The 20,469-nt window shown below is 36.7% G+C and overlaps 1 protein-coding gene across 1 annotated transcript in view; it reads right to left on the bottom strand.

The window, feature by feature from the left end:
* CDH13 (cadherin 13) overlaps window positions 1-20,469 on the bottom strand; it is a gene marked incomplete at both ends in the record, with an annotated part of 495,274 nt that overhangs the window by 236,220 nt on the left and 238,585 nt on the right. Inside the window, one exon of the mRNA XM_082005778.1 lies at window positions 16,896-17,048. Coding sequence (XP_081861904.1) covers window positions 16,896-17,048 — 153 coding nt within the window. The remainder of the gene's footprint in view (window positions 1-16,895; window positions 17,049-20,469) is intronic.

Here is a 20,469-nt window from a genome sequence, read left to right as displayed (position 1 = left end):
AATAAACACATTTCCATATGTCTACTCAAAACAAAACTTTCTGTGATGTGAAAACAATTACAGTGCTTTCCCAAAGTGCCAATATGAGGCACAGTAATTGAAAGCACCATTTAGATAACAATAATATGGATATGAAACATGTACCCGTAGTTTATAACAACATGATGTGCTCTATACCATTAACTTTTAATTAACTCCAATTTTGCCACAATTAAACTCAATTAGAGCAGAATGTCTGACATTGCAATTAGCTGTATATAAACACCCCAGTTGGTGTCACATTGAATTAATGTCTCCTGATGGTGGACTCTCTTTCCAAGGATAATGGATTTACCACCATCAGACTGTTAATTGGACCTGGCACCTCATGTGTTGAGACATAACACCAGAACTTAGTTTCCTGAATAACTGTGCTTGTCGGAGCTACAGAGATTTCCAATGCAACTATCCAAATTCTTTACCACACTGTACATTCCGTAATCATTCCAACATAGAAAAGCTCTCAAAAATTTGAACGTACCATTTTTTACATCCCAAATTTTACATTCACTTTTCTACTCACTTGCTCATCAACAATGAAAATTATTCCTTTCTATTAGTAAACATCACATTTTATGCAATAAATCATTACTTGTTAGCAGAGTTTATTTTAAATGATATATTTCTTTGTCCTTTTTCATATTAGAAGTTTAGTCTTATCTCCTGAACAGTCCTACTAAATTATTGGATTTTGGCTTAATACATTACAGTCTTAATGCGAAGGAGTTAGGCAACGACTAGTCTTAGCTCAGTATCAGACTGTTGATGCAATTATGCTGCCTTAAAGAGAGATAATAAGATGACAACACCTATCACTTCATTGCCAACTTCACCACTGTGGAGCAATGCGTGCATGAGTTAAAGCACTTGGCACTGGTCATAGACTAAATCAGAATTTACTACCAGTAAGCACACTAGTATCCAACTTTCATCAGCAAATCTGTGAGATTAAGGTGAGAACATAAGTAGAGAAAGAAAACTGATGCTAACACCTTTAAGAAAATGGTTATATAAATCCTCTGAATTCCCTAACAACTGCTAGAAAAAAAGTTACAAGCAAATCTAACACAACAGCCAAGCGAAACGGAAATACTAGCTTCACAAGGGAAAAAATGAGCATTTACATCTCTGCATATTTAACCCTAAAAAAGCTGTAGAAACAAAACTACACAGTCATACAAAATATTGAAAATTGTAAGGTAATCTATCACATCTTTTAAAGACCTAAATCTTATTCTAAGAGATTCTTAGTATCTAAAAATCTAACATTAACTGAAATCAAAGGGCAGTAGAGTTACTTAAATACCAAGTGCTTTGGGGTTTTTGTATTTTGAAAATGATACATTTCAGGTCCAATTTGCAAAGAACCTCTGGCTTCCTTTCCTACTAGCTTAATTCCTCCATTTCTTTCCCATTGAAGATAAAGCAAATAGCCTGTGCAGAAGCTGGTAAGTTCTGCATGCTACTCACATAGGACAAGTTTTGTATTATGAAAAGGAAAACATTCTCATTAATAAGAAGCTTTAATAAGTCTAGCTTATAATAGTGCTTATAAGCTTCATATGTATGTCCTAGTGTTTTTTGTGAAAAGATAAAATTGACCTGGTGGATGTGACTTACCATAATTATATGCTTCTCAAAAGTTTTGCGATTCGGAGCAGAATGCATAGTTAGTTCAAATCATACCTTTTACATTTGTCACAAGATACCATAATTTATGGTGCTGAATAGCAAAAATTAAAATTGAGTAGCTAAATATCAGCACATTAGCTTCTCACATAATCCGAATGAGGCTATCAGCAGGAGCAAAGGATCCTTCAACATAGGTGCAGCTTTGAGTCACTACTGCTGCTATATGAGGGGTAGCATCTACTAAATCACTACTTTACTACTACTTTGGGGATTAGAATGTGCTCTTGATCTGCAGGGTAAGGTGATTAAAATGTGCATATTTTGCAAGAACTGCTCAGATCAAAAGGTCAGGTTCTGTGGTCATTTCCAGTAACATCAGACAGTCAAATATACAGAAAAGGATAAATAGATGATGCAGATAGAATGAATGATGGAAATACATTCAGGAAGACGTTAATGAATATTCTAACAGTGCCCAAAACATAAAGAAGGAAAATGGGGAAACCTCATAACAAGGTAGCAAAATACTGCCCGTACTAGGAATAAACTTGCTCATAAAATTTTTGGCATTTTATCTGTCATTGGGGAAGGTTCAGTTTAACTCTCAAATGAAAATGCATATGCCTGAAGTATGCCTTGAGACTGCTACAGCAAAGCATATATCAATACACTGTAAATACTAATTGCAATTGAACATACAATGCCCACACTGCCATTTTAAACACTTTGAGCAGAATCTATTGGAAAAAAAAACATTATATGCTACTGACAGCATTTATTTGTAATTATTTTCACTGAATCAAATTGTCAGTATTTTCAAAAAACAATGGAATTTCCTCTGGAAGCTGAAAAACTGCAAAAAAATATATCACATCTTTTTTGCTTACTAATTGCTGCTATTCTAAAAGTTTGATTTACTAACAGAAAAAAGGGTTCTTGAAATGAGTTTTATTCACTATATAAAACTTTGTCAAAAACTTGTAATCTGATAGCTATACTTTGGGGAAATGAGTTGAAGCCTTTCTAAAAGACACAACTTTGCCTTTAATTGCAATTTTAATTCAGAATTCAATGAATCAATTCACTAATTCCACTCACTAGAATTTAGGAGACAACTTGCTTTTTGTATTTCAGCCTGGGCAAATCAGCCAAGAATTGACATGGGAAATTATTTATATGCCTGCACCTACAAGTTCAAAGCATGTGGTAGAGGTAGTAAGCACAGCATTGATCAAAGCTACCAATGAAGAAATGGAGTGAAATTAAATGCAGATCCTCAAACCCCTCAATTCCTTTAATAAATACATTGCAAATATCAGTTGCAAATAGGTTTAACTGGAAGTGAATATCGGTATCATTAGATGACTTAGTACCTTAAAATTAACAGAGAATGTTAATTTTGCAATTTGAAACCTGACAAAATGCAGTGTTTTTCAAATTGATGTATTGTTAATATATTAAAGGTTACAAATGCAGTTACAGCCTCCTGCTTCTGTACTGCCACATCTGTGTTCTGCAAAGCTGAATGACAAGCAAATTACATGTTTGGGGAATCAGTTTGCTGGCTCTTAAAGGCCATGAACATAGCAGATTGTGCTTTAATTTACTGGTTTTATCTACAGCAGATCAACAATTCATTAAGGTCAGTGTCATTAGATGTATCCTGGCATAGCAAATACACAGCACAAATTTTCATATCCCAAGATTTGAACTTAGAAAGACTTTAGGCCTGACAAGTACCGAAATTGCTGGTTTTTCTCCAAATCTCTATCGGAAGCTCTAGATTTCTGACTGAGACAAAGATTGCAGCCCTCTCAGGAAAACTCCAGTTGCTGGGAATAAGGCCTTCAGACCTGGGAATCCCAAGACTGTTGAATCAAACTCAGGTTCTCTGTTTACAGTGGGGGATAGTTGTCGCACTAATCATAGGGAAGCTAGAAGCTCATATAAAATGGCTAGCCAGTAGGGTATACCTCCATATCAAATGTTTTATTTCCTCTTTAGAGGAGAAAATGTAAAATACAGCAAAGTTGCATAGCATTTAGGGAATATATGTTCTTTTTAGAACAATTTCTTTACTGCTTTTTGTCCTCTCCACTAGTTTTCCCCAGCAGCAAGAAAAAAAAATCAACAACTTTTCTACAAATTGTTTTAGAAAACAAGAAAAAATGGTAGTTTAACACTGTCATAATTTTCCTCTCTTTTAGTAATTTTTATGTAGTAAATCATAATCCTGCTATTTAACTCTAAACTAACAGAAACATAACAGCAGTGCTTTATTTGTGCCACAAATAAAATCTGTAATCTGTATTCATATCACCTGTGTATTATGTAGAAATAATACATTTGAGAAATATATGTAATAACAGAGCCTTAAATAGATAATAGGTATTTTCAATGCATTGTATTCAGATATCGGAATTACCATTATGTAAAATAAATACTAAGAATAATGTCAGAGCAGAGGCTTTGAAGAATTCTGCAAAGATGAAGTATCTGTATTTTGCAAATTTAAACTGCAAATACAACTGCATAGCAGGGTACACTATATAACAATGTGCTAATGACAAAAACTAGAAGAAATTGTAATTAATATTTCTCCAAGCCTCTCACATGTATAACTGTTTCAGAGAGAGGTTTTCTGTCTCCATACCACCTTCTCCAGTATTTGACCCACATGCTTTCCCACTCGGAAGCCTTGAGTCTCAACTAGACTGTTTCATGTTCCTCTACATTTTAGCGCTGGACTTCAGGAGAGATCGAAGCAGAACATTTACCAGCCCCTGCTCCTGCTGCCAGCTGCCTGACAAGTTTAGACAAAATGTTTTGAATATGATAGAAATGGTCTTGGACAAAAAATGTCCTTATGGCATGACTTCCAGGATTACAGTTAATGTATCTGTCCTCGCACACTTTTAGTAACTCACCTGCACAATGAGTTTTGCCAGTAGCTAGAGACCTGTTCTACCCTCTAAAGAAAAATTACAAGCAAAGACCCTCAAAACAAAAAGATCCATCATGTGAGTCTAAACATGTGGTGTTTTACATGAACTGATACAAATAAATTATCTGTTGAAAAATCTTAAATTAAAATCACATCTCTTGTTAATGAGCTACTGTAAAATAAAAAAGAAATCGAAACATTCACATAAATATAGCTTCATTTAGATGAATATATCTAATGAAGAAATAATAATGACCTGAGTAAACCAGGACAGATACAGCAAGACTTTTATAATTTACATGTTAACAAAAAGATGCCAAGTAAAATTTCCATAAGTCCCTTTACACAATGCGTTCTAAATATTGATAACTCCAGTCTGCTACACCTCTCACACAATTGCTACAATGCACTGAGAAAGATCTAAAGCAGGAAAAATGTGAACACGCAAGAATTGCTTGTTTCCATGAATGTTTTCACCACAAAAACTAATGGAAAAATTGAGATTCTCACAGATCTTCCTGCAATGTGTAGTGTTGCCAACTCTTACATTTTTATGAGTTTCATTACAGTTAGTGGTTTTCTTGAAGTTCCACCTATCGAGTCCTGTCATATTTTCATTTTAAAGAGATAAATATACAATTGCCAAAAAGAACTCGAAAGTTCAGATGATGTGGGATCAAAAAACTTTTTTTAATCAAAGATTAAAAGGAACTCAATGCATTACTCAAACTGTCATGCAAGTTTGGGGGCTCTGACGTATTTTAAATTCTTGGGACAGGTAACATTGCACATAATGAGAGTAGAATGCCTAAGGTTCAGCATGACTGAAGTCTCCACAAATAACTGAGAAACACTGTAATTAAGAACTAATGATAGCACACTAACAATTTCATGCTGGCAGGCATGGAAACAGGATTTCCATTTGACTGCAATAGAAGCGAGATTTGAGTGGAATAGACAAAGTAGTTGTCTATAAATCTGTTATGATATGCTAAGGTTTATGACACCACACATTTGTGTTTATGCACTGACACATATTTATGTGATACAATTTTGGACATATTTGTAGGTACTTAATCCAAGTGTAACAGAAAAGCAACTTGCACACACACGTATATACAACAGACTGAAGTGCAGCTATATTTTTTTGAAGTAGATTGGTATATGAATTAGTCTTTTAGTGTTTGATTGGTGAGTGTTATCAGTCAGAACTATAGCCACAAAACATGCATTTTCTTACATTTTATTTATTGTAAACACTGCAGAGTTCACCTGTAATACAAGAGGAAAATAGATTCTATTTATACTCATGCAGCATCAATCAGTTGCTGCTGGGCCAAATTATGCCGCCAGCTATGCCCATGGCACACTACTCAAGAATAGTTATTGCCATCAATGTGGTAAAAGACAGACAGCTGATATATTTTGGGCTGGGGGGAGATGACCCACAAATGGTTCTAATTTCACTTCCACAGATCAAAATATAAAGTTTTACTGTCACCTACCCATAGCTGGTCATCTGTGGGCCTGAGAAAAAGATGAATCCTACAGCAGACTTAAAATATAGTAGTCAAAAGTCTTTGAAGATGACACATACAGTAATTTTTGTACCATTTCAATAATGGAGACTTCATGGTCTATTCTGCCATTTTTCCCTGAAGCCTCTTACAGAAATGGAAAAAATACATAACAATAGCATGCCATAGTAGGGCCCCTATGAAACACTGCATCATAGTAGGGCTCCTAAATCTCTGTGCAAGAAAGAGAAGATGCAGAATTGGATTTTGAAGAGAACTTAACTGCGCATTCAACTGGACCATGATATTTAAATGATGAGATTTGTTGTAGTCTAATTCCCTCTAATGATGTTAGAGAAACATACACAATGAAACACAGAATACACAAATTGAATCATTGAGGCATGCTTATTTCTTAATTTCATACAAATTCTTTTCACACTTCATGCAAAAATATCATGCCACTCCACTTTAATTAAAACTTACCTCTGCATAAGAATTACAAACCTGTTTAGTGTTTTTGCCACAAACAGGTGCATATACAGCTTTAAAATTATGGCCCATTATCCTACAATAATTTTACAGAGATCAAGTATTAAAAATCACACTTCTGATGTCACAGAACTAATTATTATATTAGGTGTTCTATTATACAGCTACCTTTTTGAGGCTGACCACTTTTGAGCAGACCACAACTCCAGTGTTGACAGAATTAAATACTAGTATTATTTTTAATAAAATAAATGCTAGGAATTTCCAGCCAACCATACACTTCTTAAATTAATATGCATAATTTGACAGAAGAGATATACAGTTTGAAAAGCATTAAAATGGAAACAAAACTAATTTTTCCACCAAAATTTCTTAGCATGACATATTAACTACCTAGGCTGTTTTGCCAAAATTGAAGAAAAGATAGGGTCATGTAATAAGTAATCCAAAGTCAAGGGTTTCCAGAACACAGGTTTCCAAAGGGATTTACTTATGAACACAGCAATAAGAATAGGTAAAACACTTAATGGATAATGGATTAATGGATAAAGCATAAAACATGGCTTCTGCAAAGACAGTGGAAAGGTTCTATACAATATCAAAACAAATTTATGCTTAGATGATGGTTATGCATACCCCTGGCAACACTATTTATAAAGAGCATAAAACAGGTCAGTGTGTCTCAATAAGGAAACGCAGAGAGTGCAGGAAAAGTGCGAGTGAATGACATAAAACATCAAGACAGACAAGGTGACTAGAAAGGTCATGGAATGAAGTTAAAAGAGCAATGAAAAAAAAGATGCACGAAAGTGGAAAATGAAAAGAAGATTGCAGGAGAAGATAAGATAGGTAATATGATTTTCTTCAGGTACATAAAGAACAAGGGGTCAGAAAGGAAACAGCAGGTCTGGCTGCAGACAGGAAAGTACTGACAAAAATATATAAATAGCCATAGTAATCAAGGGCTTTCCAGCAATTAGAACATTAAGATTCTGAGTTTTGACCAAATACCTAAATAAGACAGATTTCTTTATTGAGAGGAACAAGAGATATGGAGATTTGAGCAATCAAACTTCAAAAATTTCTGTATTGTATTCTGAATGTTACTAATGGACTAGAAAAACCTTAATCTAGGATTGCAAAATAACAAGTAAGGCCAGACCTTCAACACCTTCACTTGAGCCACGGGAAAGGTACTCTGAAAATACACACTGCAACATTTTTGCATGCGTAGCAAAGGATTAAAAAAGCTCAGAACTTGTGCTCTTTTTCCAGAAAACAACAAAAAAAAATATATATCTAATAAGAGATGAAACAGGACTCTCCTCGGCGTTCATAAAAACAAGATTAATAGTTTCTACTTAATCGTTACTTGGCAGAATTCCAGTGTATCAAAACGGGCTCAAGAAAAGTTTTTGAGCAGAACAAGTTTCCTAGCCAAGCTGTTTGACTCGCACCAAGAAAAAAATAAAGATGTTCCCATCTTTCCTTTAAACTTCTAAGCTGCACTGTTGCATACATGAGCATAATCAGGCACATCTGAGTAGACAGCAGACAAAAAATGTGACAAACTGTACAGAACTGGGATACACAAAGTAGCAGGTAGTACAGACCTAAGCTGTAGGAGCTCACCTGGTCTTTCCCTCCCCTCCATTCAGGCCTGAAGTGCCCTTGCTAGAGAAGCATAACGCATCAGCTGTCTCTGCGAAGCTGCTGTGATGTCCATCACTGCATAAGGTTGGAACAATTACCCATGTTTGCGAGGGAAGACCCTGTCCTTTCACTGCACGAAAACATACGGTCTGGGGAAAGGGAAAAGCACCTTCCAAGGTATTTATGCTGCACCTAGAGCAGTGAGCCTTCAGCAAGATATTTTGAGGGTTGCTATAATACAAGTAGCCAAGGAAAAGAAACAAAACTGATCATGCTAAAGACTGAAGAAGTATGATGTATTTAAATGCCTTAAGATGCAATTAATATGTAATAACAAAAGTAGTTTCACAGACTGTTAACATAATATGACAAAAGTGTTATTAGCCTCCTTTTGTTCTACTGAACACATCATTATTCTTTCTGGGAGTGGTGTTCTATTAGAAAATAATAATAATAATAAACAAACAAAACAACCATGAAAGCAAATTTTGTGTCATTTGTTACTGTCTCAGTAAACTCCAATTTTTCTTTATTTCTTACTGCTGTGCATTTCCACCTTTCACTCTTCAATGAGAAAATACTAATTTGGCCTTGTGTTTGGAGTTTGGATTATTTTTAGCATGGAAATCCAAGCCCACTACCTTGTCTTGACAGTTACAGGTTATAAACAAACCTTTACTGATCTTTCCCTTTAATGAAACTTCACTCTGTTCCTCCTACAAATGACACGACAGTGCTGTTGAACAGCAGGAACGTCAAAGCCATGCAAGCTGATAGATCTAAGAATAAAGCATATGCCCTCCAACAAAACTAAACTGTTGACTTTTTTACGCCTCCCACATAAATGATATGAGGATGCTAGTGGCTTCTGGAATGAATCACAGTACCCTGCTGATATCTCATAACATTACAATCTACAGTATGTATTGAATAGACTATTTACAGCAAAAATGAACAAGATATGGTAAATTAGAGAGTTTATATAAAATAGACATCTTGTTCCCCCAAGACAAAATGGGAGACTATACATAAAAATAACACGAATTTTAACTTCCTTTCTTGTCAGGTTTTCTTTTTCTCCCATAAACCAACCTCAGGAGAAAGAGAGATATTTCCAGTAGTTTACATCCCAGCTATGCAAGCAAGTATTTAAATCTTACTTTTAAGAAATGCGACTCTATGTAAAATACATATGCTCAAATATTTGATTTATGCACACCAGTTATGGTGACCATCTTGTTTTTGACCTTCATAAACAATCAATGCCAAAAAGTTCCCCAAGAATTCAGGAGTCTGCCCATACAGATTGCATCCAAGGATCTAGACTTTAGCTTCTGCTGGGTCAAAAAAAAAAACCCTAAAACCCAAACCCCACAAAACTAATTATCTTTTAAGAAACAATACCTGTTTTTCTCTAGTTTATGGCATCATAAAAAAATGTTTTCTATGTCTAAATCCATTTGTTACAGAAGAACAGGAAGCAACAATTTTTTAACTAATCCATCACTCTTAGTTTTTCGATAAAAAGTGTTTTTTTTAGGTTGACAGATTCATTTGCTTCACCCTTTCCCCATACATTCCCATGGGGCAGCCTCCAGTTCCTTCATGTGCAGCCATGACAGAGGGAATTCAATGTTTTTTCAAGAGGCTGCCCAAGTGTTTTTGCGATCCTACCTATAGCAATTCATTATTTTTTGCATTCACAGTGATGAATTTTCCTCTTTTGCATAGGCATTATCATCAGCTTGCTTACTCAAAAGTCCATGTAGGGATAGCTACATTTCAAGTAATGCTGCCAGGCATCAACCTAATGGCACTTTCTCAGTGAGTTTTCATTTCTCTCTCTGTAGTCACAACATGAAATTAATTCAAAACAGTCCTCTGAATTTACCTGGTATCCCAACATGTGAACACATTAATGAACATATACATAAACATATCAATATAAAGGAAAAAAAAGTATAAAATATTCTCATGCTCTCTCTCTACACATACACATGTAACGCAAGCTACAGATCTTTTCACTGCCAAAATTTTCAGCTGTATGTCAGTTGATCTAACTACAGTTCATTTTGATAAATAAGTTTCTACATTATTAATACTCATACCCAAGAGCTGCACAAGAACTCTTTCTTTTTTGCCCCCCCCAGGGAAATTTTCTTTCTTTTCTCCTTGCTAAATAAACAGGATTCCTCCCTGAAAGTTTGTACTCTGCCATTATTCCAAGCTTTTTTGATGTAACAGATGTAGTTTGGGAGCACCAGTATTTTAACAGGTTTTCTCTGTGCACTACTGATATTTTAATTAAATCAAGCACATTTTACTGAAATTTACATGTCTACAAGACCAAACCCTCCTCCCACGGAAGGCTGAGTGCCACCTTTTTTTCAGGATATTAGTGGGAGATTATTGAGGCCTGACATTCCCCATCAACTGGCTTCAGCAGTTCACTTACACTTCAGACAATTCTGCCAGGGCAGATAACCAAGATTAAAATACCGTTTAGACCACTCTTGAAGTTAGAAGCGAATTTGCGGTTCTCCTTCTCAAAGAGAAGCATGCATCTGTGTGCTGTCTATATACCTCCACACTGCATATTGCAGAGATTCAGTATCAGGGTACGATAAATCATTCTGAAAAGGATGTGGCTGCACTAAAATGGGCTTAAACAGAAGACAAACTCATTCTTCTGTACAGGATAAATTACAGCTCTTCACTTCTAGTCTTTTGTTACAGTAATACTTTCAGTATCTGCAAAAATACATTCAAGTACTTAAAAAAAAAAAAAAACAACAACAAACTTTCTCACAAAATACTCCTTGGCAGCTTACCAAGCTAGTCTTCCTCATGATTGTGAAGCATTTCCATTATTTGTTCCATATTAAACACAGAAGCAGAGTCCATTAGGACTGCAGCATCACCCTTAATGTTTGGCTCAATCACAGAAACAAGTCTCATGTAAACTAGACTGAAGCAGTTCACACTAGAGATTTGGTTGCTGTTGATTGGTTTGAATTCTTTAGCTAGCTCCCCAACATACAAAAACAATACTACATAGAGCTAATACTCCTAATTTGCTTTTCAGTCCTGTTAACATAAGTTTTCCAAATACCTCAGTCTGTCACCACCGGTTGCAAAGCATCCTTTCACAGAAGTGCGATCTGTCATTATAAAAAAAGCTGAAAGCTGATTTCACACCTCTGCTTGTTAACTATTTTCTAAAGCAAATAAAGCTCTTTACTTACAAAATAATTCAAGCTAGCTCTTCATTAACAGTTCAAATTGCCTAGGTAAATTTGGTCACAGCTCTAATTTGCACACTGTCGCTCAATAGTTTTATCAAGCTTCTTCATTTCATGCTTGCAAAGGATCACTTTCTGATTATTTCTCTTCCACACATATTTACACTTGGGAAGCAGTTATGAAAAAGTCCATCAACGATGGCAACATCCTTTAAAATCTTGAGACCCCATTGAAAAGCCCCATTGACTGGTTGGCACTTTGACACTGATGTTTAAGAGGTTACAGAACTGGATTTTACTGCTGCAGGGATTATATACAGTGATAAGTGATGGGAAACAAGTTTATACAACTTCAGGCTTCGTCCTGTAGCCAAGGAATGCCTAACCAAAATCTCATGCATTAACTGTGAAAAGTTAATGGAATGTTGTTCCCATTTCTTCTGAGGCTACCTAACTTTGAGTAAAGAACAAAACATAGTTCTTTAACTTAGCAATTTTTGTCATCTTGGTCATGGTAATCAATATATGCAACTCTTCTGTTTTTACTTGCATAAAAACATTCTGCCTACAAATACATTATCTCTGTAAATGTGAGATTTTGAAAATGAACTCAATGTTTTTAATTAACAGATTACTCCATAACCACTGTTTTTCAGGCAGTATTCTCTGGCCCACTATCTGAACCTTTGCTTCCCAATTCACTAGTCTTTTATCAACACTTCACACAACTAGACTTTCAAGTCCACTGGAATCCTTTAGTTCTGTTGTAGCTCTTTTTAGAAGCACTTGATTCTTTTGGTTTTTTTGCTAAAAGGTGCAACTGAAAAGTCACTAATATTTCTGCTCTGCTGGAATCCGAAAAGACTATGGATTTGACGTGAACTCAGAATTGCGCAGATTATCTGCAATTTTTGGGTAGTGTGTACCTGACTGATTTGGACTAGAAAATCCATCTTAAGATTCCCCACCAAGTTCCTTCACCTGTTTTTACACATCTGCATTTTTCAATACTAAATAAATAAATGATTTGCCTTTCTCTAAATTTCCAACTAGTCTTATTTATTCAAATCTTGAGAGAAAACCAAAGACATTATTTTTGAGAGCATATTTGTATGACTGAAAACCTTTTGCTCCCGCTAAATAGGGGCTCTAGGCTATGTGTTTATCTCACCAACCCAGAAACAATTCAATAATATGCCCATACTCTGCTTAAGCCCCTTGTTCAGAGCATCATTTAGTAGTTTCATCAACAGGCTGTAGCCAGTCCCAAAATAAAACCATTCAGTTTAAATCCACTGGTTTACTCTAATCCAGAAAATTCTTATCAGGATGCTCTTCATCAGACCTCTCTAAAAGAAAAAAGGAATTACTACACACTTTTCTAAAACAGTCTCTCTTTGCTGGGCATAACATCATCCTCACAACCTCTCGCTCTTCTTCATAAGCAGCTTTCACTCAAAAGTGAAGCTGACATTCTCTGACCTTTAAGGAGGCAACCCACAAAGTTACAGGGAAAAACACACCAGAAGCATCTACCTTTTTCCATTACAATTTCATTAGCATAGTTCCATTCACATAAGAAAAAAAATTATTATTAATGGCTACTTTCAATGTAGTGGGTTTTGGACTTTTGCTGTCTCACCCAGCCTCCTCTGGCACAGTTTCATTTTCTCAATAGAAACCACCACATTTTCAAATGCGCAAGTGATTAAGTCAGAATTACTATGGCAATTAATCATGCTGACATTAATATTTTGGTCGAATTTCACATATTTGTCCATTTTTGAACAATTTAACTTATTTCATAAAAAATAAACTCATAAATCAATCAGGTAAATAAGTCTGTTTCAGGGGAGCATCACAGAATCACTAAGGTTGGGAAGGACCTTCAAGATCATCAAGTCCAACCGTTAACCCAACACCACCATGCCCGCTAAACCATGTCCTGAAGCGCCACATCCACACATTTTTTGAATGCTTCCAGATATGGTGACTCCACCACCTCCCTGGGCAGCCTGTTCCAATGCTTGACCACTCTCTCCGTGAAGAAATTTTTCCTAATATCCAATCTAAACCTCCCCTGGTGCAACTTGAGGCCATTTCCTCTCATCCTATCACTAGTTACTTGGGAGAAAAGACCAACACCCAAATACCCACCCCATCACAACCCCCTTTCAGGTAGTTGTAGAGCGCAATGAGGTTTCCCCTCAGCCTCCTCTTCTCCAGACTAAACAACCCCAGTTCCTTCAGACGGTCCTCATAAGACTTGTGCTCCAGTCCCCTCAGCAGCTTCACTACCCTTCTTCGGACACGCTCAAGCACCTCAACATCTTTCTTGTAGTGAGGGGCCCAAAACTGAACACAGGATTCAAGGTGCAGCCTCACCAGTGCCAAGTACAGGGGCACGATCACTTCCCTACTCCTGCTGGCCACACTATTCCTGATACAGGCCAGGATGCTGGTGGCCTTCTTGGCCACCTGGGCACACTGCCGGCTCATATTCAGCCGGCTGTCAGCCAACACCCCCAGGTCCTTTTCCGCCGGGCAGCTCTCCAGCCACTCCTCCCCAAGCCTGTAGCGTTGCATGGGGTTGTTGTGGCCAAAGTGCAGGACCCGGCACTTGGCCTTATTAAACCTCATACAGTTGACCTCAGCCCATCGATCCAGCCTGTCCAGATCCCTCTGCAGAGCCCTCCTACCCTCCAGCAGATCAACACTCCCATGCAGCTTGGTGTCATCTGCAAGCTTACTGAGGGAGCACTCGATCCCCTCATCCAGATCATCAAAAAAGATATTGAACAAGACCGGCCCCAGAACCAAGCCCTGGGGAACACCGCTTGTGACCGGCCGCCAGCCGGATTTAACGCCATTCATCACAACTCTCTGGGCTCGGCCATCCAGCCAGTTCTTTACCCAGCGAAGAGTAAACCTGTCTAAGCCAGATGTCATTAATGTAGCTGCCTTACATTCTTGTTGTCAGACTGAGTTTCTTTTGCTAACAAATAAAATTTAAACTCACCTGAAAACACAACTGCCATGCAACTAGGCTGCACCAAGTAGACTGGCAGGCCCCGACCCTCAGACAGATTTTTTCACTCTATTTTAAAAAACTTTCTCTCTTTTACTAAAAATAAAATATTTAAAAATAAACAGTAGAAAGAGTATTAACTCAGACAATCAACAAGTTTTCTGAGTAGAATTCAGTACTTCTCTAATTTAATCATGTTTCTCTTGTAATGAATATATGGAAAAACACCTACAGGTTTTTAATATTCCTCTAGGAGAAAGAGGACAGCAAAACCTAGAACTTCAAACATTCAACGAAAGGAACAACAACACATTTTTATTCTTAGTTAATTTAAAACATTTTGAGGTATGTGGATAGTAAAATCTGCAAAGTTCTATGAAATACTGTGATCACCAAAGCTCTATTTTGTGCCCAATTTTTAAAATTCTTATCCTGTGAGTGTAGGAAATAAAGCAGTGCTCATGCACAGCAGCCCTCTGTAGCTGGAAGGATTCAGATTTAATCTTTTTATACTTGCCCCACCACTGATTATAAACTTGATGGTATGATAGCTTGCAAAGAACTTGTATTTTTTCATGGAGATCTATTCTTTCCTTGTTTGTCCTTTGCTTTCAACTTTTTCTTTCAGGACATCAATGCTGGACAGGGGGGAGCTCAAACAAAACCAAAACCAAAACCAATTTTGAGAGAAGTTTAAGGGTCTTTCAGGTAATTCATCTTTCAGTGTACCAAGGAAATCAGGGACAAAATCCTGCTGCCTGACCAACACCATGATAAATCTTTATTGGAAAACAACAGGCTGGATTCAAAGACAGACTAATCAAGTTGAGGATTCTCCTACAGAACTTTTCAGCTACATTTTGCACAACAGGATGCCAGTGAGCATGCTGAGCAGAGTGCTATATAACAGGTTAGAAAGCACTACAGCCTATTAGGGTATACATTCACATTACTCTGGATAAACTACCACACTGCACTATTAGTATATAATTTACATTGCTTCAAAAAGGCTCCCCTAGGAAAACTTTTTTTGTCTTAATTTAAGCGTATACTTTGCCAGATCAGATAGGAGGGCCATTTTTTATTTGATGCATTAGGTTGAAAAGACTACTATAATTTCCCAGTAAAAAAATATTCAAGGTTTATACTGAACACACTAAGGTGGAAAGTCACTGATAAAATAAGAAACAGCTGGTAAATGAAGATGAGGAACAGTGTTAAAAAGAGAAACTGCAATGTTTTTCTTTTAAGGCGGCCATCGGTAACTACCATAAACCCTATGCAAGTGGTTAACATACATTTCACTGTAGACCTGAATGAGAAATAGATGTTTAAGTGTTGAAAACCAACATATGGTAAATTTTACCAGTGCTGTTTAAGTAAGTATGACTAGTCATCTAACTGGCAATCTCTTCCAGAGGAGGAGAGAAGCGGCATTGAAAGTGCAAGTATTGATTGCTACACAGCAGAAGGCAAAACGAAGAGGTCAGGGATGGAAGTCAGAACTGTCACCAGAGCCTGCGCCTCACACGGGCTGGAGCACTGCACACTCCCTGCTGCATGAGGATACGGAGCTCAATCCTCCATGCTGTGGCAGAAGTGACAACATGCAAGTCTACTGATCATTTTGCATTTTCAGCTCTGCTGCTTATCTGTATCGAAGTGGCCAGACACTATTTATCTGACTGAACGTTTCAAGAGCTAGATAGAAAACACGAATTGACAGATCCTCTATTTATACTATGCATTTCAAGACACTGTAGTACAGTTATTTTACAGATTTCAGAGATCATTTGTTAGAATTTTAATGGGGAGAAATATAGCATTTATTGACAAGGAAAGGAATCTTTAGTAAGATCTTTGTAGGAGGCATACATCTGACCAAGATGTATCTGCTAACATTTTTATATTAACAGAATCTTCTTTATCTCTATTAAAAGATATCCATTACTAAAAATGGAGCTAAGTACTATATTCCATTGACAGCTTGACAATAAAAAAGAAAAAGTATAACTATGCAGTACATTAGCGGCAAATTCCCCAAAAGATCTCCTTTTGTCCAAACATAATTTTGTATTCATAAATCAAATGCATACACAATGTTCAGACAGTATTTCTACTAAAGATACATGACAGAAGTTACGTGCAGAAAGCAGTGTAGAGTTTTGATTGCATGTTAAAGAAATACCTTTACCATTTTGAAAGGACAAATGGTTCTTCTGGAAATTTTATAGGACAGTAGCTGCAATTTAGTCTTCAATAACTGCAGCCCTTTCAAAACCAGTACACATTCAAAAAATGTACATTATCAACATAGAGGCAGAGATCCTATTGCTATGAGTACTCACCTCATAATTGGCAATTGCTTCTCTATCAAGGGCTCGGGTCACAGAGACATCCCCGCTGATCTCGTTGATTCTAAAAATTCCTTTTGGGTCTTGATCTACTCCCTTACCAGACAGTCGAAACTTTGCTCCCTCTGCGCCTTCACTGCTGATGACCTGCATGGCAGAAAATAAGAATTTACGGGCCATATTATAAAAACTTGTAAAATCAGTCTAAAACCACATACGACATTTTGATCTTTTACCTAGTATTGTGGTATATTCCCTGCCAATAATACAGAACTATAAAATATGGTTTCAATCGTTCAGAAAACACTGTGCAATTCTTGTGTTAAACCCTGGAAAAGCTACTAATGTCCTTAGCTAGTTCCTATCTTATCTTTACTGTCTTCTATTTCACTACTTAAAGTTTCTATTATTCCATTGCTACTGTATTCACTCTATGTCTAGTATTTGACATTTTATTTAATTCTATTTATTTTTTTCAGTTAAGTTGATAAAGCAGCTACAAACTTACAAAAAAAAAAAAAGAAAAGGAAAAATACACATTCCGTTGAGTGGCATAAAGCATACTTATTTCACGACAACCTTTACAATACCAGATAGCCATCACACATTTTTTTCTGATTAGCCAGTCCTTTCTATTAGCCATTGTAAAGTCATTACAAAATATACTACTTTCAGGCTGGATTTCCCCGTGCCCCGTTCCCTTCTACACTCCTCCTTTTCCCAGGATTTTAAACCAAGTGAAACAACTCCTCATGAAAACATCTGGGTATCCTGCCCAGAACCCTGCTTAGTCACACAGTTGGAATTCTTCCACTTTCCAGATACACATACTTTACATATAGACACACACACGTGTACGGAAACTCCTTGTTACTATCACTATTTTATTTCCCTATAAGAAAAAAATGACCAAAAATCCAATTTCAAGGCTGTCTCACATTATTGACAGTAGCATATGTAAACTTGCAGAGCTACACAATGTTTGTTATTACCTACGTGCTTTGCAAATTTGTATTTGTACACCAGGATCTAACAGGATTATAAATTAATCTTGCCCTTTAAGGCTGACAATCTTGCCAAGCCATTCCTTCCCTCTGCTGTTTCATGTTCTTTTGTTTCTAGCAATTTTATACCGTTAATTTTTCCACAGAAACATTAAGTCAAATATTTATATGCTGGTCTGAATAACAGTTCAGGAAAAGGAAGGGAAAAGTGGCCTTAGAAATCTGGACCTGCTCCCATTTTGAGATAATAAATATGCAGGTTGTTTAATAATGTCCCTGAGGAAATACATGTTTCTTGCCCTATTGCTGTGGGTTCACCAATGCTGGTTTGCAGATTACCGGGCAGTGAGATTTTGACTTAACTCCATAATCATTATTCCTTTATTTTAATTGAGAAAAAATTGCCACAAGTTATGAAATAGGAAATCAGCATTTTTCAGAGATAAAGTTTCAATTCTCAAACCCTTTGGGGAAGGCAGAAATTTCAAAGTAAAAACCTGTTTCACCTTTTTTTTTCTTCCTCCTTCCAAGTCAGAAATACTAATGGATGAAGTTTTCTTCTCATGTATTTTTGAGTATGTTATGACAAAACAGAGGCAGACAACAATTGCAGGTGACAAAAGGGCAAAGTAACTTTGTAAGTTCAAGTTTTGTGATGAAACTGAAACTTAATGGCTCCTACTGAAAAGTCACCTGCTGTTCAATTCATTTTTTGACCAAATTCTGATAATTTTTGTTTTTACCAAGCCTAAAAACATGTGTTTTTCTTAACATAAAGCTATGCTCACAATTTTGCAGTGTCATGACCATTGCTCACTTTTGTAGGGAAAAGATGAATTGATCATCTTCTGCCCTGATTTCTAAGACTTATTACAAGACAAATGCACCTTCCCATCCATTCTAAGAAGAGTGGTTTGAAAGGCATGAAGTCAGCCACAGGCCAGCATAAAAATCTAATTCAGATGTCTACACAACAGCCATTTCCACCATACCCATCAAGCATTACACCTAACTACTTATGACAAATTTAAGATGTAGTATAGGCACAATACCCCAGTTGTAACAAGAAAGCAAGCAAAACAAATCATGGGGTGTTCAAAGGGAAGTTATCAGAAAAATTCCAGATCATATACAGATCCTTCTCCACACTGGACAGAAAGGCAGGAGTGTAATAATAATAATAATAGTAATAGGGGTCCCTGCAAACCTGACTGGAGGGAAAAATTCCTCTCAACTCCAAATCTGGCAAAGATCTTAACCTTGAGTTTGATGGCAAGTCATCACAACGTGGTGCCTGAAAGATTTGTACTCCTTGGAGCTATGACACATCCCATATCTCATCCTGGTTTTAGCCATAAACCATTCTTCAGCATATAATGTAAAGGATCAACAGAGTTACCAGACAGCAGAGTTTTTTCTAAATGACTGGATGTGTCCATTCAGCTTTTTTAAAGCTTCAGGAAGCAGTCACGTTCACAGTACAAATACGTGCAGACCCTTCTCTCCTACCTATTTACCAATCTATGCATCTAGTTATTGCACAGCAACTTATGCTTGACATAGTAATAAGAAGCCCAGGTTAGAGATGTTCCATGCACCACTGCATCATTTGTTCAAGAGCAACGGTGGTCACTCAAAAAGTAATTTTCACATATGATTCTTTAAAATGTTTAATTAGCCACAAGAGGGAGCTACATGCTCCCAGGAATGTAAGGAAGAACATTAACGTCTCCCAATTAAGATGCTTACATAATGGCTGCATAGTTCAAAGGAAGTACATCTCCCAGTTCACACTACACTCAGTACAATGCAAAGTTTAATAAAAATCAGGCTTAATTTGCCATATGGTTTGGTGCTTCAACAAGGGCAAGGAAGAAAGAACAGGAAGATTGTGTGACATCTCCTCTGGCAAGACCGCTATTCTGAATATTGTCATAAACACAGCACTATTCATATGAAAATTTCTTAGCTTACAATGTATTTACACAACGATGCTTTCCCAATTTACTGGCTGAGAAAAAAGAAAAACCAGATTATTTCTGCTGGAATGTAATTTTTTTGTTTCTGAAATACGCAAGTGACTTTCTCATAGCTACTGCTACCTGATGCCCAGACAGAAACGCTTATTTCCACAATTTGTTCATGGCTTTAGAAACTTCAGTGCAGGTTCTAATATTGAAAAAGCCTGGACCATATGATAGTTTATATGTGTTACATATAAAGGCTCTTCATTCTTCGGAAATGGTCCAGTTAAGGCAGCACAGGCCCAAGCACCCACCTACTGAGAATACGGATAAAGCAGGCATATTTTATCTGGCCTCCCAATTTCTACCAATTTTATTTTGCCTTGTTCTGATCTCACAATCAGACAGGCCTTGACATTGCATTGGCAGATAGCATAGACAGAATTGATGCCAGCTCAGCATCCCACAATAACATGGACTCTTGAAGGCAATTTCCTCACCCAGGACCCAAATGACAGTGTTAGATGTAGACTTTACTCACTTCCCCAACACCTGATCACATTTTCCCACGTCAAGGTACATCAGACAATAAATGCATTA

Source organism: Phaethon aethereus, assembly GCF_964289735.1.
Source record: "Phaethon aethereus genome assembly, chromosome: 13".
NCBI lineage: Eukaryota > Metazoa > Chordata > Aves > Phaethontiformes > Phaethontidae > Phaethon > Phaethon aethereus.
The sequence above is the reverse complement of the archived record's forward strand: the minus strand, read 5'-3'. Positions and strand labels throughout refer to the sequence as shown.